At 32.8% G+C, this 19,368-nt stretch overlaps 1 protein-coding gene across 1 annotated transcript in view; it reads right to left on the bottom strand.

Moving 5' to 3' along the window:
- LOC111051493 overlaps nucleotides 1-18,952 on the bottom strand; it is a 36,335-nt gene extending 17,383 nt beyond the window's left edge. Inside the window, exons 1-13 of the mRNA XM_022338018.2 lie at nucleotides 18,753-18,952; nucleotides 17,675-17,880; nucleotides 16,167-16,491; nucleotides 13,318-13,535; nucleotides 12,463-12,616; nucleotides 12,016-12,051; nucleotides 11,408-11,584; nucleotides 10,206-10,424; nucleotides 8,940-9,059; nucleotides 8,675-8,797; nucleotides 7,601-7,711; nucleotides 6,069-6,228; nucleotides 3,628-3,830 (exon numbers count right to left, since the gene is read on the bottom strand). Of these exons, the coding sequence (XP_022193710.2) occupies nucleotides 3,628-3,830; nucleotides 6,069-6,228; nucleotides 7,601-7,711; nucleotides 8,675-8,797; nucleotides 8,940-9,059; nucleotides 10,206-10,424; nucleotides 11,408-11,584; nucleotides 12,016-12,051; nucleotides 12,463-12,616; nucleotides 13,318-13,535; nucleotides 16,167-16,491; nucleotides 17,675-17,880; nucleotides 18,753-18,774 (2,074 nt within the window). The 5' untranslated portion in view covers nucleotides 18,775-18,952. The remainder of the gene's footprint in view (nucleotides 1-3,627; nucleotides 3,831-6,068; nucleotides 6,229-7,600; nucleotides 7,712-8,674; nucleotides 8,798-8,939; nucleotides 9,060-10,205; nucleotides 10,425-11,407; nucleotides 11,585-12,015; nucleotides 12,052-12,462; nucleotides 12,617-13,317; nucleotides 13,536-16,166; nucleotides 16,492-17,674; nucleotides 17,881-18,752) is intronic.
- Between the last annotated feature and the right edge of the window lie 416 nt (nucleotides 18,953-19,368).

Raw genomic sequence — 19,368 nt, 5'->3', positions numbered from 1 at the left:
TGTTGTAAAAAACTTCTATCATACCGAGTTGAAATACCTACTTACCGAGTTGAAAGCAGAGAAAAGTCGAGAGAAAATAACAAGCTAACTACTTTAAGTTATCAATATTGAATGCCTCATCGCTTGCAATAGTTCACACGACAGCTGATTTTTACCAAATAACATTGGGATATTAATTGCATGCGTCATTTCATGCAATTAATAGTCCACTCGACAGCTGATTTATGATGAATAGTTCTATAGTTTGATTTTTACGGTAATACTGGCGTTTGAAAGAGACTCTTTTTCCTTTTGTTTTATCCTTGAAATGCAAAATTTCAAAAAACCTTGTATATTATATAAACGTTGACGCGCAATTTAAAGAGTAACATACCTGTTAAATTTCATTGAAATCTAATGCCGTGTTTCGCCGTAAATGCGGAACATAAAAATATTTGGACATAAAGAGAAATGCAAAACCGTCGACTTAAATCTTAGACCTCACTTCGCTCGGTCAATGAAACTTTGGATATCTGAGTTCTTTTTAAATTACTATTCTATTCTACTTGATCTACTGAGCCAGTACCATTTTGATTTTTTTTTCATAGTACATGGCACTATTGAAATTAACTGTTCTATTGATTTATTCTAACTTTGTCTACAGAATTGTGAAACTGCATATATGAGGAGTAAAAATTATGTTTAATTTGTTTGTTATCCACGTCTGCATCTATTTTCAGTTTGAAGAACTGGATATCAATCTTGATTATTCAAATTTCTTATTGTTCAACATACACACACATTATTTACATACATATAAAAACAAGATGATACACAATTTTTTTAGAACAATAATGCTCAAGGTAAAAACCTGTGAGGGGAGAAAAATCTAAATTTTCACATGAAAACGTCACTCGAGAATAATTATATCACCCGGCCTCACAACAGAGAGTCTTAGAGTCCTTGACTTAGAATAGTTAATCTCACAGTTGTACAGTCAGTGTGAGTGAGATTTTCTGCACACATCATGCGTGAATACGCCGGATGGATCGACTCGTATAATTTGAGGATGGTGATAATGATGAGGAAACATGATTCTGTTAAAAGGAATAGTCTCCATCTCCATTATATTCTTATATAGGGATTTGCTTGTGATCATGTTTCTATAATTTTATCAATTCGAAGATCAGCCTTCAAAAATTTAGGTCAACTTATACATTTCAACTCACGTTGCTACACGTTTCAACTTAGCAAAAGGACAGAGGGGATTAGTATTATTATTCTCTAGAGCCCTGGAAATATCTCTGTTATTGTTCTTGGTACCTTATACAAAAGGGACTCCATAATACAAAAACAAATCAGTCCTTGCCGGACAAAGCTAGAGGAAGAAGAAAAAGAAGAAGAAGAAGAAGAAGAAGAAGAAGAAGAAGAAGAAGAAGATGACAGGCGGAGAAGAAGAACAAGCGAGAAGAAGAAGAAGATAATAGAAAAAGGAGACAGAAGAATAAGGAAGAAGAGGAAGAAGATGAACAATAATAAGAAGAAAAAATATAGATAGGAGAACATTATAACCGTTGAGTACACTATTTTATCTATAACCACTCTTTTGACGAATTGAAAACTTATAAATTACTGGTGGTACTCCCATACAGTAACAGTCAGGGGGTTATTCAAATACCGTTGGATAACATCTTTCCAATATTGTTACATTCATCTAGAAGTATATAATCTGTTCTTTCTTACATTGATATCACTCATGTATAAGTTACTGCAGAATCAAAATTATTTTATATTGACTGAACAATTAAAAGTCACATTGAAATAGTTATTTTGGAGTTTGGTAGAAATAATACATTTACATGGAACTCAATTTATTCATTGAAGGCAATCTACATAATTCTAATAGGTTCTGATAACACATAGTGATAAAATAGGTGTTCAATTAATTAATGAAGCCTAACAACTTGAAATATATTTCAAATTATTTAAGATTAAATTGATTCTACCTCGGTGCAAGTCAGCTTCACATTTGTACATGTATCATTGTATCGAATTATTAAATATTTGATGATTTTGGTAAAACAACATTTTAATCCTGGACTAGTAGTTCTATGAACAGTAGACCTCGCGCAGTTATAAAACACAGCCTCGTCTCATACTGTCCATAAGAGTAAATCCTGTTTGTATGTTGTGTCGGCAAGATGTCGGTGTGAAAACGGCTAATGGCTGTTGGGGTTAGTGTATCAAAAATATGCTAACATCAAAATCTAATCTCCTTCAACTTACTGGCAACAGGTCAGACCGAGTTGAAAGCAGATAAAGGTCGAGAGAAAATACTATGTTTTCTTTCCGTTATTAATTGCATGCGTCATTGCATGCAATGAATAGTCAACACGACAGCTGATTTTTTACTAAGTTACATTGATATATTAATTGCATGCGTTATTGCATGCAATTAAAAATCCACTCAACAGCTGAATTATTATGGATGATTCTATTCTGATTTTTACTGTAATATTGGCGTTCGAAGGAGACTTTACCTATTGTATTAACCTTAAAATGCAAAATTTTCAAAAAACCTTGTATATACGTCGAGGCACAATTTAAAAAGAAATATACCTGTCAAATTTCATGGTAATCTATTGCTGCGTTTCGCCGTAATTGCGGAACATATAAACATAAAGAGAAATGCAAAGCCGTCGACTTGAATCTTAGAACTCATTTCGCTCGGTCAATAAATCGAAATTTTAAGAAACCACAAATATCCTGGATGAAAAGGGGAATCAATTGTTATGTATAGATTTGAATCTGAATGTCTAGGATCCACTAAACAGTCTACTAAATTCATCATTTTTTCTCCACAGGAGAAACGTTTAAAGCTGGCTTCAAATGATGTCACCACATTATTAACATATGTAAATTATATATTTATATATGTATGTCACGTGGATTGAAGGAGCGTTGTTTGTGACGTTGTTTGTTGATTGAAGGAAGATTCTATTTTACTATTTAAATAAATCATAATGTAATTTACTTATCCACTTCGAGATTTACATAGTGATAATAAGTAGGAAATGAAATGTATAGCAAACACTTCAGTTGCTATGTAGGCCTACTGTATTGTATTCTGTAGTGTCTTATTTTTTACTAAAGTGATGAAGTATCAGAAAATACTATCATTCAGCATTGTTATGTATTATTTTCAATGTCATTTTTTTCTCTTTCTTTTCAATAATTTAAAATTTGTTATTATTTTAAATAAGTAGATAACTTAACTATTGTTTGTTTTTAATCATATTATTTGTATTTATTTTTTCGTATTGTTATAATACTTGATAGAGAGTTGAGTGTAAGAGAGGGTCGACTGCGCCCTAACTTCGCTTTCTAAGAAAAATAAAGGCAGTCATTCTATTCTATTCATGTCACCATAATATATATATGTATATGTATTAAAAAACAGACGCTTTCTAAGAAAAATAAAGGCATTCCCTCTATACCCTTTATTGAGCATTCATTGCCTGGACTATATTGATAGTTTCGTATTTTCAATATTTGTTAATATTTAAGATATTTCACATTCACAATCACACTGTAACTGAGATTCATAAATTATTCCATGTTATGTATTATAATTAAGTGACAACTCACAAATGTGGGCATAGTCGAGACTGTAGGGTGGAGGTGGGGAGTCCGGAACAGGGGTGACCTGACAACTGCGGTTGACTGCCAGCCCCATCCCCAGCTGAGGAGACAGACTCTGGTAGCCGAGAGAGTCCACAGCGACACTCTCTCTGTCTCTCTCCTCCGCTCTGTCACGGCTCGGGGACCGCGAACCCAGACGCCTGCTCAGACTGAAACAATAAATCATTCATTGAACACTGTATTCTAATAAATATTATCTAAATAGAAAGAGCATGTTGTGTTTTTTCATCATTAAATAATTATTTTTATCAATATATTGACGATATAACCGTAAAATATTTCAAGGATATATGTTTTTCTTCTGATAAGTAGCCTATTTTCAATGTTTTATGTTTCCTGATGACTATGTCCGTCTATTGCACTATGTGTTTAATGACAATAAAGAATTCTAATTCAAAGCAATTGAATTTGCTGTTAAGTGTGGACATGGATGAATTATAAATTAAATTAATAGGGCTCGTCGTAGGTGAACAAGCTTAGCTTGACTAATGGCAGCTATTATGATTATAGAAATGTATTATTAAACATTTTTGAAACAGATAAGTTTTTGAAAAGTTTATTTTATTACATAGGACGACTGATATTTCACTCAAAATATAATGGAGTGTAATTTCTCAAGTGAACTTTATTTGTTGAATCAAATCAAATAAATTTATTTTCCAGAATGTTACATAGAGAGATGAGTTACAGTACAATGATATAAAGGAATCCCCCTACAAGACTACAGGTCTGTGTGTAGGAGGGAGTTCATTATGATATATATTTCTAAGATTTATTTATAAGATTTCTCAACTTATCTGCCGTAACCTATAATATATAATACAAGTGATATAACTTATTCCAACTATTTTCAAATAGAAAACAAACACAATAATCACTACATAGAGTTTTCAAAGACGCTGTATTGACTGCGAAGCGTGGGCCAAGGAATACCCAGTCACAACAAGCATAAAAGAAAGGAGTACAATAGTTCGGAATACATTTTTAATGGAATAGAAAAATTAAATAAATAAAATAAAAAATAAAAACATTTTTAAAATTAAACAATGTATCAATCATACTTACGTTAGTCTTTTATAAGAGTTTTCAATAAGAATTACGTAATGGAAAACATAACAGGTATAATAGATGTATTGTGACGATGAATTGTAAAGAAACACTATATACTTGGTTTTATTGTACTTGATAAAATTGAAGAATAGTTCAACTGATTAGTGAGAATTCAAAGTGTTGTATCCACTATAACCTATCAAATGATTCGGTTTACCATGTTCAAAAATTGGAACGGGTGAAATTTCAGTGACTGAAACGGTTATAATTTTTCTTAAGCTGCGTTTACACCAAAGTTATAGACAAAATGTTAATAACTTAATCCTTCTAGATTCTATTAGATTGTACATAACTTATCATACACATGATGAACATATGTGTTTGTCAAGTTCCGTTCAATCTAATAGAATCTAGAAGGATTAAGTTATTAACATTTTGTTTATAACTTTGGTGTAAACCCAGCTTTATTCCAGAGTTTAGTGAAAATTTCCAATAATGTTGGAGCATTTATTGAGGAGGTGAAAAACCCACTAACGCTGAGTACACAGACTAAAGTTTTACGATAATGATATTTATTCTATTCAATGCTCAACACTCTTGAGAGACAATAAAACCTGGTTTTACTTGAAGAAAAATTCAAGTGACTGGTGAAAATTCAAAGTGTTGTGTTCCATATAAGAGATTTGAGGAGTTCCGTTTATTCTATTTTCTGAAATGAAATTTCAATAACTGGTATTGTATCGCTAGTCAATTTTTATTCATTTTATTAATAGTATCATAATAAAATATTGATTTATAATTAATGACCGATAACAAAAATACACATAAGTAAGTCTCTGATCAACCATCATAATTGTAATGCATGATCAGTGACTAAATGTATAATTAGGTGATAATTGTAACGCATGATTGTAATTCAATTAATGACCGATGAAAAAAATACACATAAGTACGTCTCTGATCAATTTTGGTAGAGAGTTAGTGTGGAGGATATTTTTAAAATTCTTTCCGAAGAATGGACATTGATATGTCCAAAGCTTCGCCGATTTATGTAGATGAATAACAATAAAATTATCTATAGTTATTATATTACAAATTGCTTTTTCATATCATATACAGTTCAATAATTATTTTCTCAGTCTATATTATGTAAATTCATCTATAATTTTGCTGTATTGTAAGTTATTGTATATAAGTGTATAAGCCAGTATATATTGTAATCTACATAAATAAAGTACTCAATATCAATCATCATAATATTGTAACGCATGACAGGTGACCGAACTTCGATCAATGTTAGAGTAACCGATCGTTAGTCTTCGAGACGGTCAACTTACGAGTGAGAGCCAGGATTGGAGCGACTCCTTCTCTGTCGCCGTTTCCTGCGAGGCTGCGCGCTGCCTGTGGCCGATTTGATGATTTCTTCGTAATCGGGAGGTGCCTCATAGTCGGGTGGCTCATCCACCACTGGAATCTCTTCTTCGATGCGTGTTCCATCTTGAATTAACCAATTATGACGATGAGAAGTGCATAAGTAGGAGTATGAGAAGAAGTATATGAAGAAGTCCATACAGAGTGTCTTATTTATGGGTACCCTTCAATGAATTGGAGACTGTTGTTTATATAATACTGTAACTTTCCGGATAAGTTATTGGTCGAATAATCCACCTTTTGATGTACAACTGAATTTCAACCACTCATAAGGGGGTGACTTATAGGGGTTGTAAATCGAATATTTCAAATGTAAACACCCATCGTGTGGTAAAAGGCTTTTCTAAAACAAGAAAGATGACACCAATAGAGATGTTCTATGATAATTTATCAAAATTGGAGTTTTAGTTTTTAAAGAAATAATTGATATAGTTCAATCAGTAGTCAAAAAGTAGAGTATTTGACCAATAACTTATCCTGGAAGTTACAGTATTATATCCACAACAGTCTCCAACTTATTGAAGGGTTCCCATACATATGACTCACTCTGTATAAGGAGAAGAAGTATTTGTGCAGAAGGAGATAGTGGAAACCAACACACCCAGTTAAGGCTCAAGGGAAAACTAATGGGGATTAGATAAATAGAAATTTGAGTGAGAAGGAGAAAAAAGAGTAACTTAAGGAGGAGGGGAAAACATAAAAGATACGGATGTGAAGGGGAAAAAATGGTGGTCGGGGTAACAAGGAGAAAAAGAGCAAGAATGATAAAAAGACACAATGGGAAGAAATAAATATAATATGAAAGAGCGAGAATGAAAATGAATTGAAGTGAAACCATAGGATATATTTACGAATAATTGATTATTTAATGCTCTACAGAAAAATAGCCGTTGTTAACGGGAAAATGAAGTAGCCTAGTAATGAATGAAGGTGAATTCAAATTGAATAATAAGAATGATTTTTTATTAGAATCATTAGAATCTAAATTGATAGTTGCAACAGTAATATTTTAATGCGGCTACGGTTTCCATATTAATAGTAGCAACAGAGCAAATAGCTGTGAAAATTCGATGGATTTCCCTGAAAAGACTGAATCTGTATCTAATGCCACAGGATCTGCAGAGTCTTTTTTTCTTAGTATCACCATGGATTGATATTTCATATCTTAAAAATTTGTATATTTTTTCAATATTCATCAGCGCATCATTAATAACATTACATTTGTCATCTAGATTTAATTGCATAGTTTGTTCATCAATTTAAATTTTGTTTTTCATTATTTATCCTCACGGCATTACATTCGTCACCTTGATGGAATATCCGTCCTTATTGTAGGCCTCAAAGGTTTTTAAGACGTTTTTGATTTACTCCAAGTAAACCATTGATTTATGGGCAAATTCATTTCAATTCACAACATTGGAGCTGATTGATTATTCACCTAGAAGTTCGCTGATTGTTTGCAATCTATTCTGTAGTTCACGCTGCTGACGAGATCGAGCGCCCATTCTGTACAGTAGGATGACAAGAGATGCGATCAGTGTTATCAGACCTGGAACAAGCGTAAGACGAGTATATAAAAAAATCCGTAAAAAGTTATTCATAGACTCATAGAATGAAATTCAGTAGAAGTAAAAAGTGTAACCTTTATTACCAACAAACATCATCAATAGCATGCTGCTCGGCTGCTCCTTATCAATGAATGCTATACTGCGATTCGTATAGAAAGCAAAATAGAACTATAGTCCATTCATAGACTTATAGAATAGTAGTCAGTAGAAGTAAAAAGTGTAAGTAGCTGGAGCCATAGACTAAGTAAACAGTTAGATCTTTAGTAAGTAAACCGTTAGTAAACGGTTAGATCTGTACTGGAGCTAAAGTGTAAATTTGTGACTTCCTGTGTAGTACGGTCAACAGAAGAAGTTATACGAGTTTGTATTACCAACAAGCATTATTAATAGCATGCTGCTCCATTTTATCAATGGATGTTAAACTATGATTCCAGTATAGGAAACAGAATAAACTTATGTTAAAATGTTAATTATATTCATGTTAAACGGACTCTGTTCGGTTTTATGTATAGTTCACCTTATTTCATTTTATAACTTGTGCAAAAAGAAAATTCCAACACAGAATAGCGGACTTTTATTATTCTTAGAAATTTATCGCATGAAGGACCGGTTTCTAGGACTGTTATTAAATCTGACTATTAGACTATTAAACATATAGATTTATCATACTAGCAGGTAATCCGTGCTCTGCAAGGGTCTAATTAAAAACGAGACAAACTGAAAACTTGACCTACCGAACTCTTGAAGAATTTAAAATGGGTCTATAACCATCCTCGGTAATTAAGAATATATTATGTAAAATTTCAAGTTAATCAGTTCAGTGATTCAGACGTGATGATGCGTTTTCGTGAATTTCCTATCCCGTACGTGTATAAGCCAGTTCTTCACTTTATTACATTATAGATTATTAGAAATCTTTCTTTGAGTGAAAAAATTGAACTCACCGATACTGCTGACAATAAATATAAGAGTGGCTGTTTTCAGGTCCGGATAGCGTTCCATTTTTGGGAAATAGTAGTTGGGTGTGTGAGAGTACCACCGTCTGTCAACAGGCTGTGCATCCCACTCTGAAAAAAATGGAAATTACTACTATTCAACTGCACATAGTTTAAGCAAACAATTGTTTGGAATCGTTCATCTACTCTGTAGGATATAATATTCTTGATGATTCAATTTTTTAGAATGCCAAATCGAATTCACAAAATTCACCTCTTGAACAGGATTCAGGCTCATCACTTCCATCCCCACAATGATCGAAGCCATCACAACTGAGAATGGCAGGAATGCAGCGATGATTTTGACAGAGGAAGTCTGAACCAGTGTAGCAATCTGTAACAGCGAAATAAGTAATAAAATTATTAAAACATTAAGAATATCAACCTAATGTAAGTGAAGAATATACATCGTGAATCTGAATTTTGAGAAGTTCATTATTTAGGACAATACTTACTTCTGATTTTCAATTGATGTACCAACATGAAGTTTTTCAACAATAAGGTATTCTTACTGACTTAAAAGACTTCGCTATAGTTAGTAGGTAACCTTATTTATATTTAAAGCATTTTAATCTGAATTTTTTAGCCTAACTTGAACTCTTGGTCAATAATCTGATCCGAAACTAAATTCATTTAAGAGTACTCAGATTCAGCTCTCACACGGACTTAGCCTGAAATTTTAGTACTATTAAAGACAATACGACTAACAATAAATTCAATCAATTTTTTTCATTTTACACTATTCTGTTGTAAATCGAATACATTACTCATTTATTCGACTAGTCTACTTAAAGGTGTACCAGGAGAAAAATTATAAGAGTGTACTTGGCAATTCGTAGGATCAGAAGGTTCACAACAAAAATGAAGTTTTTTTTCAGATACTTTCAAGAGTGTTTGCAGTGCTAATTTACTAGTTACTGTTACTGGTTACTGTTCAACCGCTTATTTTATACTCAAGTGTATTTATAAAATTGTATTTCAAGCTCTATACACTTACTATTATTTTACAATATTGTAATGAGGTGGCAAATAAAGGCTTTATTCACTCATTTCAATTAAATTTATTTACAAAATTGTATTTCAAGCTCTACACACTTATTATTATTTTACAATATTGTAATGAGGTGGCAAATAAAGGCTTTATTCACTCATTTCAATTAAATTTATTTACAAAATTGTATTTCAAGCTCTACACACTTATTATTATTTTACAATATTGTAATGAGGTGGCAAATAAAGGCTTTATTCACTCATTTCAATTAAATTTATTTACAAAATTGTATTTCAAGCTCTACATACTTATTATTATTTTACAATATTGTAATGAGGTGGCAAATAAAGGCTTTATTCACTCATTTCAAGCTCAGAATATTATTCTTCAAAGATTTAACATAACAGCCAATCATTCAATTTAAACTCTAGCTTATTTATAAAATAAAATTTCAAGCTCAAAATACCAATCTATAAAGATCCAACATACCCATATAAGTGAAGGCCGAGTAAATGATAGCCAATCTAGATGCCAATCCGAATGTTCCTCTCAGGGAAACATAGAATCCGGTGTTTAGAGGCACAACATGCTCTCGCATATGGGGCCGTGGTCTGGAACCAGTCAGTTGAGCCATGGGATACCTCATTGTTTCCAGGAGAGGACTCTCTGAAGTTTCACCTTGTCTAACGGTCAGTTCTGTGTTACCAGCTGCAAATAGAAAAATAAACATAAATTCTAAAAAAATCAAAGTTACAATCTAATAGAAGTTAATAATATTGATATTTTTAGTAGAAGTAGTCTATTAGGAGTAGTAGCAATTGATACTTCTTTAGTGATGAGATCTTACTTTCTGAATGGTGAAAGTTCGTGATTGAAAGTACAGTATAAAGTTAAGTGGTTCTACAGAAAAATAATGAGAACAATTCAGTTAATTTTTCCATCCATTGAGATGCATTTTTTATTAATAAGAGTAAGTATTGATCAATATAAATTAAAGTAAAATATGAAATATAGTGTATCATGATATAATCCTTTGTATTATTGATAATTTCAAATTTATTTATTCATATACAAATACAATCCAGGTAAAAACAACAGGCATTCGCCCAAAACTGCTCTAAGCCTTAATTTGGAATACACAGTCTCGAGGTTATGTGAAAATGATAACTAATTCACACACAATTTTGAATCCAAAAATGTATCTACTACAATTTTGAATTTATCAGATTAAATAATTTTAAAATACAATTCCAAACAAAAATCTTTCTTCACAATCGCCAAAAATAGTTTGAATTGACGTTTTATGCATCACTGGAGGTATAGTAAACAAAAATAACAATTCCACTCATTAATAATTATTATGTTCTGGTATTTTATATTAATTAAAATCAAATAATAAGACTTAATTTCTTTAATTAGCTTGCTTTTTCTAATATTAACTCAACTTATACATATTGCTGTCATATCCTTACTTGAACTTTCTTCAACCTAAACTTGATTATATCATGTTTTTCATATTGTTACTAACCGTAAATCTATCGTGATCATATCCTTACTTGACATTTTTCTTTCCCAAAACTTTCTGCATTACTGTTCAATCTTTCTACAGAGCAATAATTGATTTCATCAAATAATACAAATTTCAATTTGTTTGACTGTTTCAACATTCAAGTCATTGAATTTTTATTTACCCATATCCAAAAAGGTTCCAATTTTCAGGTAGAGATGAGTTTTGAGATGATAGAAGTTGCCAGGAGGTTTAATGAGCCAGATGCAGTCATACATTCGAACTTTCTCGCCTTTGGCACGATCCACCATATTCATCATTGTGATTGCCCCTCCCAGATTTTCCACGTATCCTCCACAGTCTGTGAAAAATTTAATAAAGAATAACTCAAATCTTCAGGTGGATGGGAACACACAGTTGATTATAATTGAATTTTAAAGATGTGACTCGTTTTTCTATTCTTGTAGATTAAATCAACAATGCAATTAACAAATTGATAAGACTCCTAATTTTAATTCTTGGACTGTCGCAGCGACTTACGCAATTGAATAAGAAACAGAAAGGAGGAATAAAAAAAGAGAAAGAAACAACAAGTATTATAAATATACTAATACTCAAATTATGAATGAAAAAATAGGCCTTACAAAAATAAAAACATTCTTCATTTTCCATTTTCTTAATAATAGTCTATTTCTCAATTCGAATTTGGAACACAAATTTCTCAGGCGTTTTCAATGGAAACAAGTTTCAGAAAGATTGATTGCAAGAATTGAATTTTAATATTGAACTCACCTGTTACTGGTTTCACCAACTTCTCTTCGTATGTTCCTGAGAAAATAGAAAATACAAGTTTAAACAAGTCTAATAAGTTACTATTAAAATTTGGCCAAATAGAATATTATGAAAATTATTTCCTCAGTTGGTGAGTGAATCAGCGGAATCATATTTAATTATAAAAATAAATTCCTTCAATACGGTATACAAACTGTAGACATATATTAAATAGCACTAAAATCTACTGAATAGGATGGCTTCCCATTACTTGAAGAATATACCTCTGAATATGAAATGAAAAAGTTGATATTTATAATCTATCTTGATATTAGATGACCTCAATGTTTGAAATAAGTCTTCCAATATGAAATCATTCTACCATTCATTCAAAATTATTTCAAGTTCTAATCGCAATTCAGGAATTCAAACAAATGCATGCCAGACATTTATAGAAAATTGACATACCAGTAACGAAGGAATAAGATGCTTTGTAGCCAATGCCTGATCCACCGTTAGCATAGAACCTGATAAGGAGGGACGGTCCACTTGACAGGATAACAGGTGGACGAAATTCAATCCCACTTGAGACATCCAATCTCTGTCCGTTCCAATCGTAGAACTGCAAACAGAACATTTTTAAATATTCGTACTCATCATGGGTTTCTTATAAGAATATTGATTAGGAGTTGATTGTTTTTGAAGAAATATTGTGGTATTTACCCATAATGAATAAATGAGACACAGATGTTGTCAATACCACTTTAATTTTGTTTTAACAAAAGGACCATGGTTTCGGGGCTACACCTGCCCCATCCTTCAGCTAGACTAGCTATTAGTATTGACAACATCTGTGTCTCATTTAATCAACTTAGAAGTTCTTACTTATCATGTACTTATAAGAATAATGAATAGACTGTCTAATAATTTAGAAGTTATTTTATTTCATTTAGATAACTAATTCACAAAAAATAAAATTATCTTCAAATAAATTACGAATTCGTGGAACTTAATATTGACCTTGCCAATCCTTTCCATAATTGAACTGGAGTCGAGTAGCAATATCAGAATTATATAAATAATGTAATAATCCGTCGAGATTGAATCCAAGAATGAAAAGGTGAGACTACTGTGTGATTTACTGCAACCTGTCAGCATTGGTTGAGCTGAAAACATTGACGTTATTCATAGGGAATACTGAAGGTTTGAAAAGAATCTCAAAGATACTGTAGTTGTTTAAAAGATATAGATAATCAAGAGACCTATCACAAATTATTATGGAATTTAAAAATGTCGGTTTTAGTGGATACATTTAATAATCACCTCCATGATGGACATATCAGCCAGTAGGAAGTCGCTGAAAACGACTCTGATGCGACAGGTGAGAGAGGAGTCAGCCTCACACTTGACCACATACTCAGCATTGTAGTCCCGCGAATACTGCACTGGAAAGAACGGAGAACTGAAAGTGCCGCCCTGTGTTATGTTGCTGTTCATCACTGTACCCAGGCCGGGCGAACCTTTCAGGATTTGTCTGTTTCCTAAACAGAAATATGCATGAAATGTAAATATATTTGTTTCGAGTAATTTGAATTATTACTCTTATTTTCCAACTAGATTAAAAAATTGGAAAAAACACAAATATACAGACTATTGTAGATGGAAATTTAATGTTTTTCCTATAACCATGAAGTATATAAAATGCCGTGACTAAATACAGTTTTTTCATAGTCTATAAACAGGTTATCCTATTGATTTTATCCTGTTCGTATTAATAGTATCATCCTTACAAAACTTATTTAGTGAATAAAGCATTTTATAGACTTTATTTCTTTCGTTTGTGTTATACAATGACTATAAAGAGATAATAATATTATAGATTGTGGGGATATTTTATCATTTATTCTCACAGTAACTGTAGCCATCGGATAAAGAGATTAATTTGACATAGTTACAACCACTTATTTCGTATTGAAATTATTTTTGTGAAAGACCAAAAATGGTTATAATGTTGATGACTCGAATTCTGTGAATTTATAAATGAATTGAAGCTTTCATAATTCAAGTTTGAATTAATTCTGGAATTTAACTTTGAATCTGAAGCCAAGATGATCATTAGGAATTTTTCATCAATAGTTTTATAATATTTTTTTGAGGAGGGACTTCACGTACTTAGCATTAACTCTGATGAATTCTGGAGTTAAATTTGATTCGACTTTATTAAAACTCTAGATGATAATTAGAATTGAGCCAATACATTAATGTATTAATTCATACAGTAAATTAATGTATCACAATCTGCGATTTCCTTGTCATCCACTGTATTTGTTATATAATTTTGAAATAAAATGTGTCGTATTCAACAATATTGTCGTATGAATTTCCCATTCCCTTGTCATTCAATACACTTAGGCTCAAATCACACTTATGCGACTCAAGTCGAGAAGAGACTCTAGTAGACTAGAGTCGCAGTCTCTTCTCGACAAAGCATGTGTTTTCAAATGGCGACACTCAGACCAGGTCGATTCTAGTCTCCTCGACCTCACGACTAAGACTGAGTTGAGCGTCGAATTGAGTTGCGTAGTACCGTGCATTTTAAATGAAAGAGAGATTATGTTTTATGAACGTGATGTTTCATCATTTTAGATAAGACAATAAAAGAATTAGATAAGACTGTAAAAGTGTGATATTGAGAGGGTAGTATTATAGTTGTTTTTGTGTATCATTTTATTTTTCAGGTTTTTGAACTGGAATGAACTTTGATTTTTACTGTATGTTAAACCCTGCGTTTTAGTCTGAGAATTGACTCTGTCTTGTTTGAATTTGCTAACTTGTTGCTTAGTTGTCGAAATTAAAGCAAATTTTTCAAATGTAGTTTCAATTTCTTTCGAAAAAGCTACTGTATTTGGGAATTGTACGACCATTGACCTTTTTGAAGCTTTGGCTTTTCCACTGGAAGTTATGCTCAACGCTCATGGAGGGGGAATAGTTTTCATTGAAAAGGCCTCAGTTCGAATTGAGAAGTAACTGGGAAAACATGTAACGGTGTGCGAGCCTCGGTTCTCTGAATAGGCTAATTTCCCATTCAGAGGGACAATTTGTTAAGTTTTCAGTTATCAGTAATTTTTATCTAGTTGAATAGGAAACCAAATTTTATAGGAGTTAGTAGGAGTAGAATCAGGAAATTATTTGTGTGTGTGAATTCAAGTATAGTGAGTTTTATTAAAGCGTATGTGAGTGTTTCTGAAGAGTCCAAGTTTGAATATTGTTAAAATGGTGAGTGCCAAACTTTTGTTGTTTTTCTTATTAAGCTCAAAATTTAATTTCATAGAATGACCGAGGCCCGAATTTAGTTGCAGCAAGTTAGCAGGTTCCCAAGATGTATAGATTGAAATTGAATATACCTTCTTTTTCTGAATCAGTTACTGAGTAACTCTGTTGGAAAATTTGACATGATTTCTATTGATTCGTTTGATTCGTTAATGAGTTCAATAAACCTGAGGTTGAATTTTAAAAGTCTTTTTCATTGAAGTTCCTGGCTCGTAGTTACTATAGTTGCTAGAATAGGTGACAATGATGATAATCTGTGCATTTTAATGAACGAATCCACTAAAAGCTCCCAACCAACCAAGGATTCAAATACCGGTGGATGGATTGAAAGCAGTAAACTTCAGCAAATATTATAGAAGAGAAGAAACAACCCCCCTCCGTTTACAAGACAATATATTCATAAAAATTATTATAAATTTTTTCACATGCTAAGTAGTGACGAATAAGATCTTATATTTTTAATAAAATAAGGTTAGAAAATGGAGTAGCATGGAACTGAAGTAGTGACAATGAGCAGGAAAGTCGTAAGGTCGAGAGACTAGAGTCTCCTGGAGTCGTACGATTTTAGTCGAGCCAGTGTGAGTTGAGCCTTAGAGGTTCTAAAATTAACGCTTTAATATTGAAATATGGAAGTCACTTCACATAGAAGATGAAAAATGGTTTTCAACAGAAGATATCAAATCAAATCAATTCAATTGTACATAAACATTATAAAATAATAACTGATAAAATGAAAAGTATATGAAAAACGAGTTTGGAATCCATGTTTAGTACAATATTTTAGAAAATTTCAAAAATGTTAACAAAATAATATAGAAAATCAATATTGATATTTTACTAACGTTCAGCGGAATACTCGAGCGTGAACGCATGCCGATGGTTCTGTGAGAAGAGCAGCGTGAACACGAGCGTGCGCGTCTGCGAGCGGTAGACGGGCTGCAGCGCGGAGACGGCTGGCGGAAAAGTGCCGCAAAATGGCGTCCCGGACACGTCATCGTAAGGCGGCTCCGACAGCCAGACATAGTCGCAGCGACAGGGCGAGTCGGTCACGCCCCCGCCCACCCCGCCGCTGCAACCGGCCGCAAGCGATAACTGCCGGAAGCGGACGCTGATCACGCACGACGGACACGTCACGATTTCCACGCTGCACTGCTCGTGTGATTGCGACTACAAACAAAATCAAATTCATTAAAAAGTCACACTAAAATTCTAATTCACTTCCCACACAGACATAGCAAAAGAGAAAATTTATTCAGTCTATATTTCGAAATAATCGTTAACTTCTTGAAAATGTTGAGGTTTATCAACGTACTCTTGAGATAACTGCTTCATCAAAAATATTGATGCTTCTTAATTATTTTCTGCAATCCAGTTACTGCTCAAAAGAGCAGTTAATTGATGCTTCAACACTGTCATGCGTTCCCAGTATAGATATGATATCCATATTGGAGGCGCTCGGCACTGTCATAAAGTCCCCAGCATAGCCACTGTCAACACTGGATGAATACCCACTAAACTGCCTAGTGTTCACCAAGAAAGACTGGAATTCTCATAGAGAATCATGCTTCACACTAGAAGTTACCTAGTGATCATAATGTAGTACACATTTAGAAGATTACGAGTAGGTGTAATATTATTAATTATTTTATTATTATTTAGTTATTACATTCCACAATCAGAATATCAAATTAATGCTTGGGAGAGAATCAACAGGAAAACCCAAAACTGTTTCTTTCTCTACCATTACTCAGTCATTAGCTATGTCTATATCATACTTTACTTTGGTTGAGAAAGCATATTATGTTCTATGCTTTTTCCCTGAATGTCCATTGTATGGTTCAGGCTACAATTAAGTATATAACTATGGTAATAGTTAACCATATTGTTATATAGTTACTGTAGTTCATGCCAATCCAAAAATAATTCCTAAAACTACTCAAATTTCCGGTTTTTCTGTTTTAATTGCACTGTTTGCCATCTATCTACCGACAGAATATTCTATTTTGCTTTGTTTCAATTTATTGTTGGTTCAATGTGAAAAGGAAAATATGTTTCTAATGAAATTATATTTCATTGTTCAATCAACTAATGAGATATCAATGAACTAATCGATACCAAGGCAACCTCAAGGGCCGCGGTTTGAGTTGTGGCCAGGCCTTAATATCACTACAGAAATACACCATGAAGCCAAATTTCGTTTTTTCGATCTTGTGGCCGGAAATTCAAATATAAATTACGAAATTAAAATTCAAAGTTGAATATACAGACAATTATTAATTTTTATACGGTACGATTATAAAATTAACTTGATTAATTAATTAATTATTGAATTATTATTTTACTGACTCACATGCTGCGATCGATGAGGAGTGGTGGAAACATTTTTAGCAGTGAGAATGCCACGATCGCCTTGATCCAGGTACAGACGGCGGCCATTGTGAACGCCGCAGATATCATCCTGGCGGGGAGTGCCCCCTCCGCCTCCACCCCCTCCCAGGCCCCACACTCCCCCGCCGCCACCGCTACCACCAACCCATGCCAGCCAAACTACTACCACTGCCACAAACATCAGACATACATTACTTGACTGAACGCGAAATAGACAATGATGTAACAACCAAAACAAGTTTCTGTTTATTGAATACTATTATGGATCAGCATTAATTGATATTATTATGAATTAGTAAGATTGTAACAACGACAACTCCTTCATCAATGGAAAAAGACAATAATTAACAAAAAAGGAATTTTTGTTGGATTAGATTCAAAATAGATCATATCAGGATTAGAAATGTAAAAGGACATTTCTCTCTATTGAGGTATCAATGTTACCTAATTTATGAAACAAAGTTATAGGCTAAATTGTTCAATTATCTTTTGTTGTTCTATTAATTTACAACAATTTTATTCTTCTACTAATGGATTATGTTAATATACGAGCAGAATTTATAGATTGTTATTGACGATTTTTGAGAAATTATCAAGACCTGATAACAAATGTTTCAGCATTTTCACATGAAACTTTTAATAAAATGCAGTACTTGCTAAAAGCCTCACAGCACAAATGAATGTCTTTGATGTTTTAAACTCCCACTAGCGGGCAAAGAGTTTCTTTTTGCTGGTGATGCCTAGATTTTATTTTATCCAAGTATATGTATGAATAATTATGTCTATTTATTTATATTTTTAATGATATGTCATATTATAAAGAGTTTGAAATTGAATAGAAAATATTACACTTGAAATTATGCAGGTCTTTTCAATCTAAAAAAACTGACGAATTGAGTTAGAGGAATGACCTTTGTAATCCAACGAGAAGATTCACAGAAATGTCTCAATTTATTCCAATGATCCTCAAATGTAACTACAGAATAGGATTACGAGCTTTAATTAATGAATCAAAATAATGCAATCAGATAAGTACTCACCTATCCTGTGCAAGAATGCCATTCTGGGAGTGAAGGGAGGCGAAGCATTAGACAGTGCTCTCAGGAAGCCCTAAAAGCTCGTCTACGTAGTTTGATCGCGTTACCGTTGTTTCAAGTTGGAACCAACTTTATTGACAGGTTTCTCTTGGAAGGCAAGCTCGTACTTCAATAATGTTTCTGCTACTGATGTAACTACACTGAGATTCACTAACTGTCAGAATTCCTCATGAAATTACATCATAGCTTCCTTTTCAACCAATTCTGACAATTTGAAGTGAATCCGACTAAAGGTATTACTGCCCACGCACTTCAATGCATTCGACACTTTTATTTTCACAGAAAATCAGCGGGTTTAAGAAGATCGAAGGTGACAAAACGTTGATAGAGAAAGATCCACTTGATACTGTCAGCAATGGTTAAAGTGTTGGTGCTATTTAGAATGAATTCTTACAGTGTCAAGTGAAACTCATTCCATATATAAATGCATACATAAAACATGGGTGAACTAAATCGATACGCCTTGAAGAACGTAGAGTAACTTCAAATAATCGTAATGTAATGGAAAATTATATGCTGAATAAAATGAAGATATACATTTGATTTACATGTAATCAAC

This window comes from Nilaparvata lugens, chromosome 10 (genome assembly GCF_014356525.2).
Source record: "Nilaparvata lugens isolate BPH chromosome 10, ASM1435652v1, whole genome shotgun sequence".
In the NCBI taxonomy this organism is placed as follows: Eukaryota; Metazoa; Arthropoda; class Insecta; order Hemiptera; family Delphacidae; genus Nilaparvata; species Nilaparvata lugens.
Note: the sequence above shows the minus strand (reverse complement) of the source record. Positions and strands in the feature narration are given on the sequence as shown.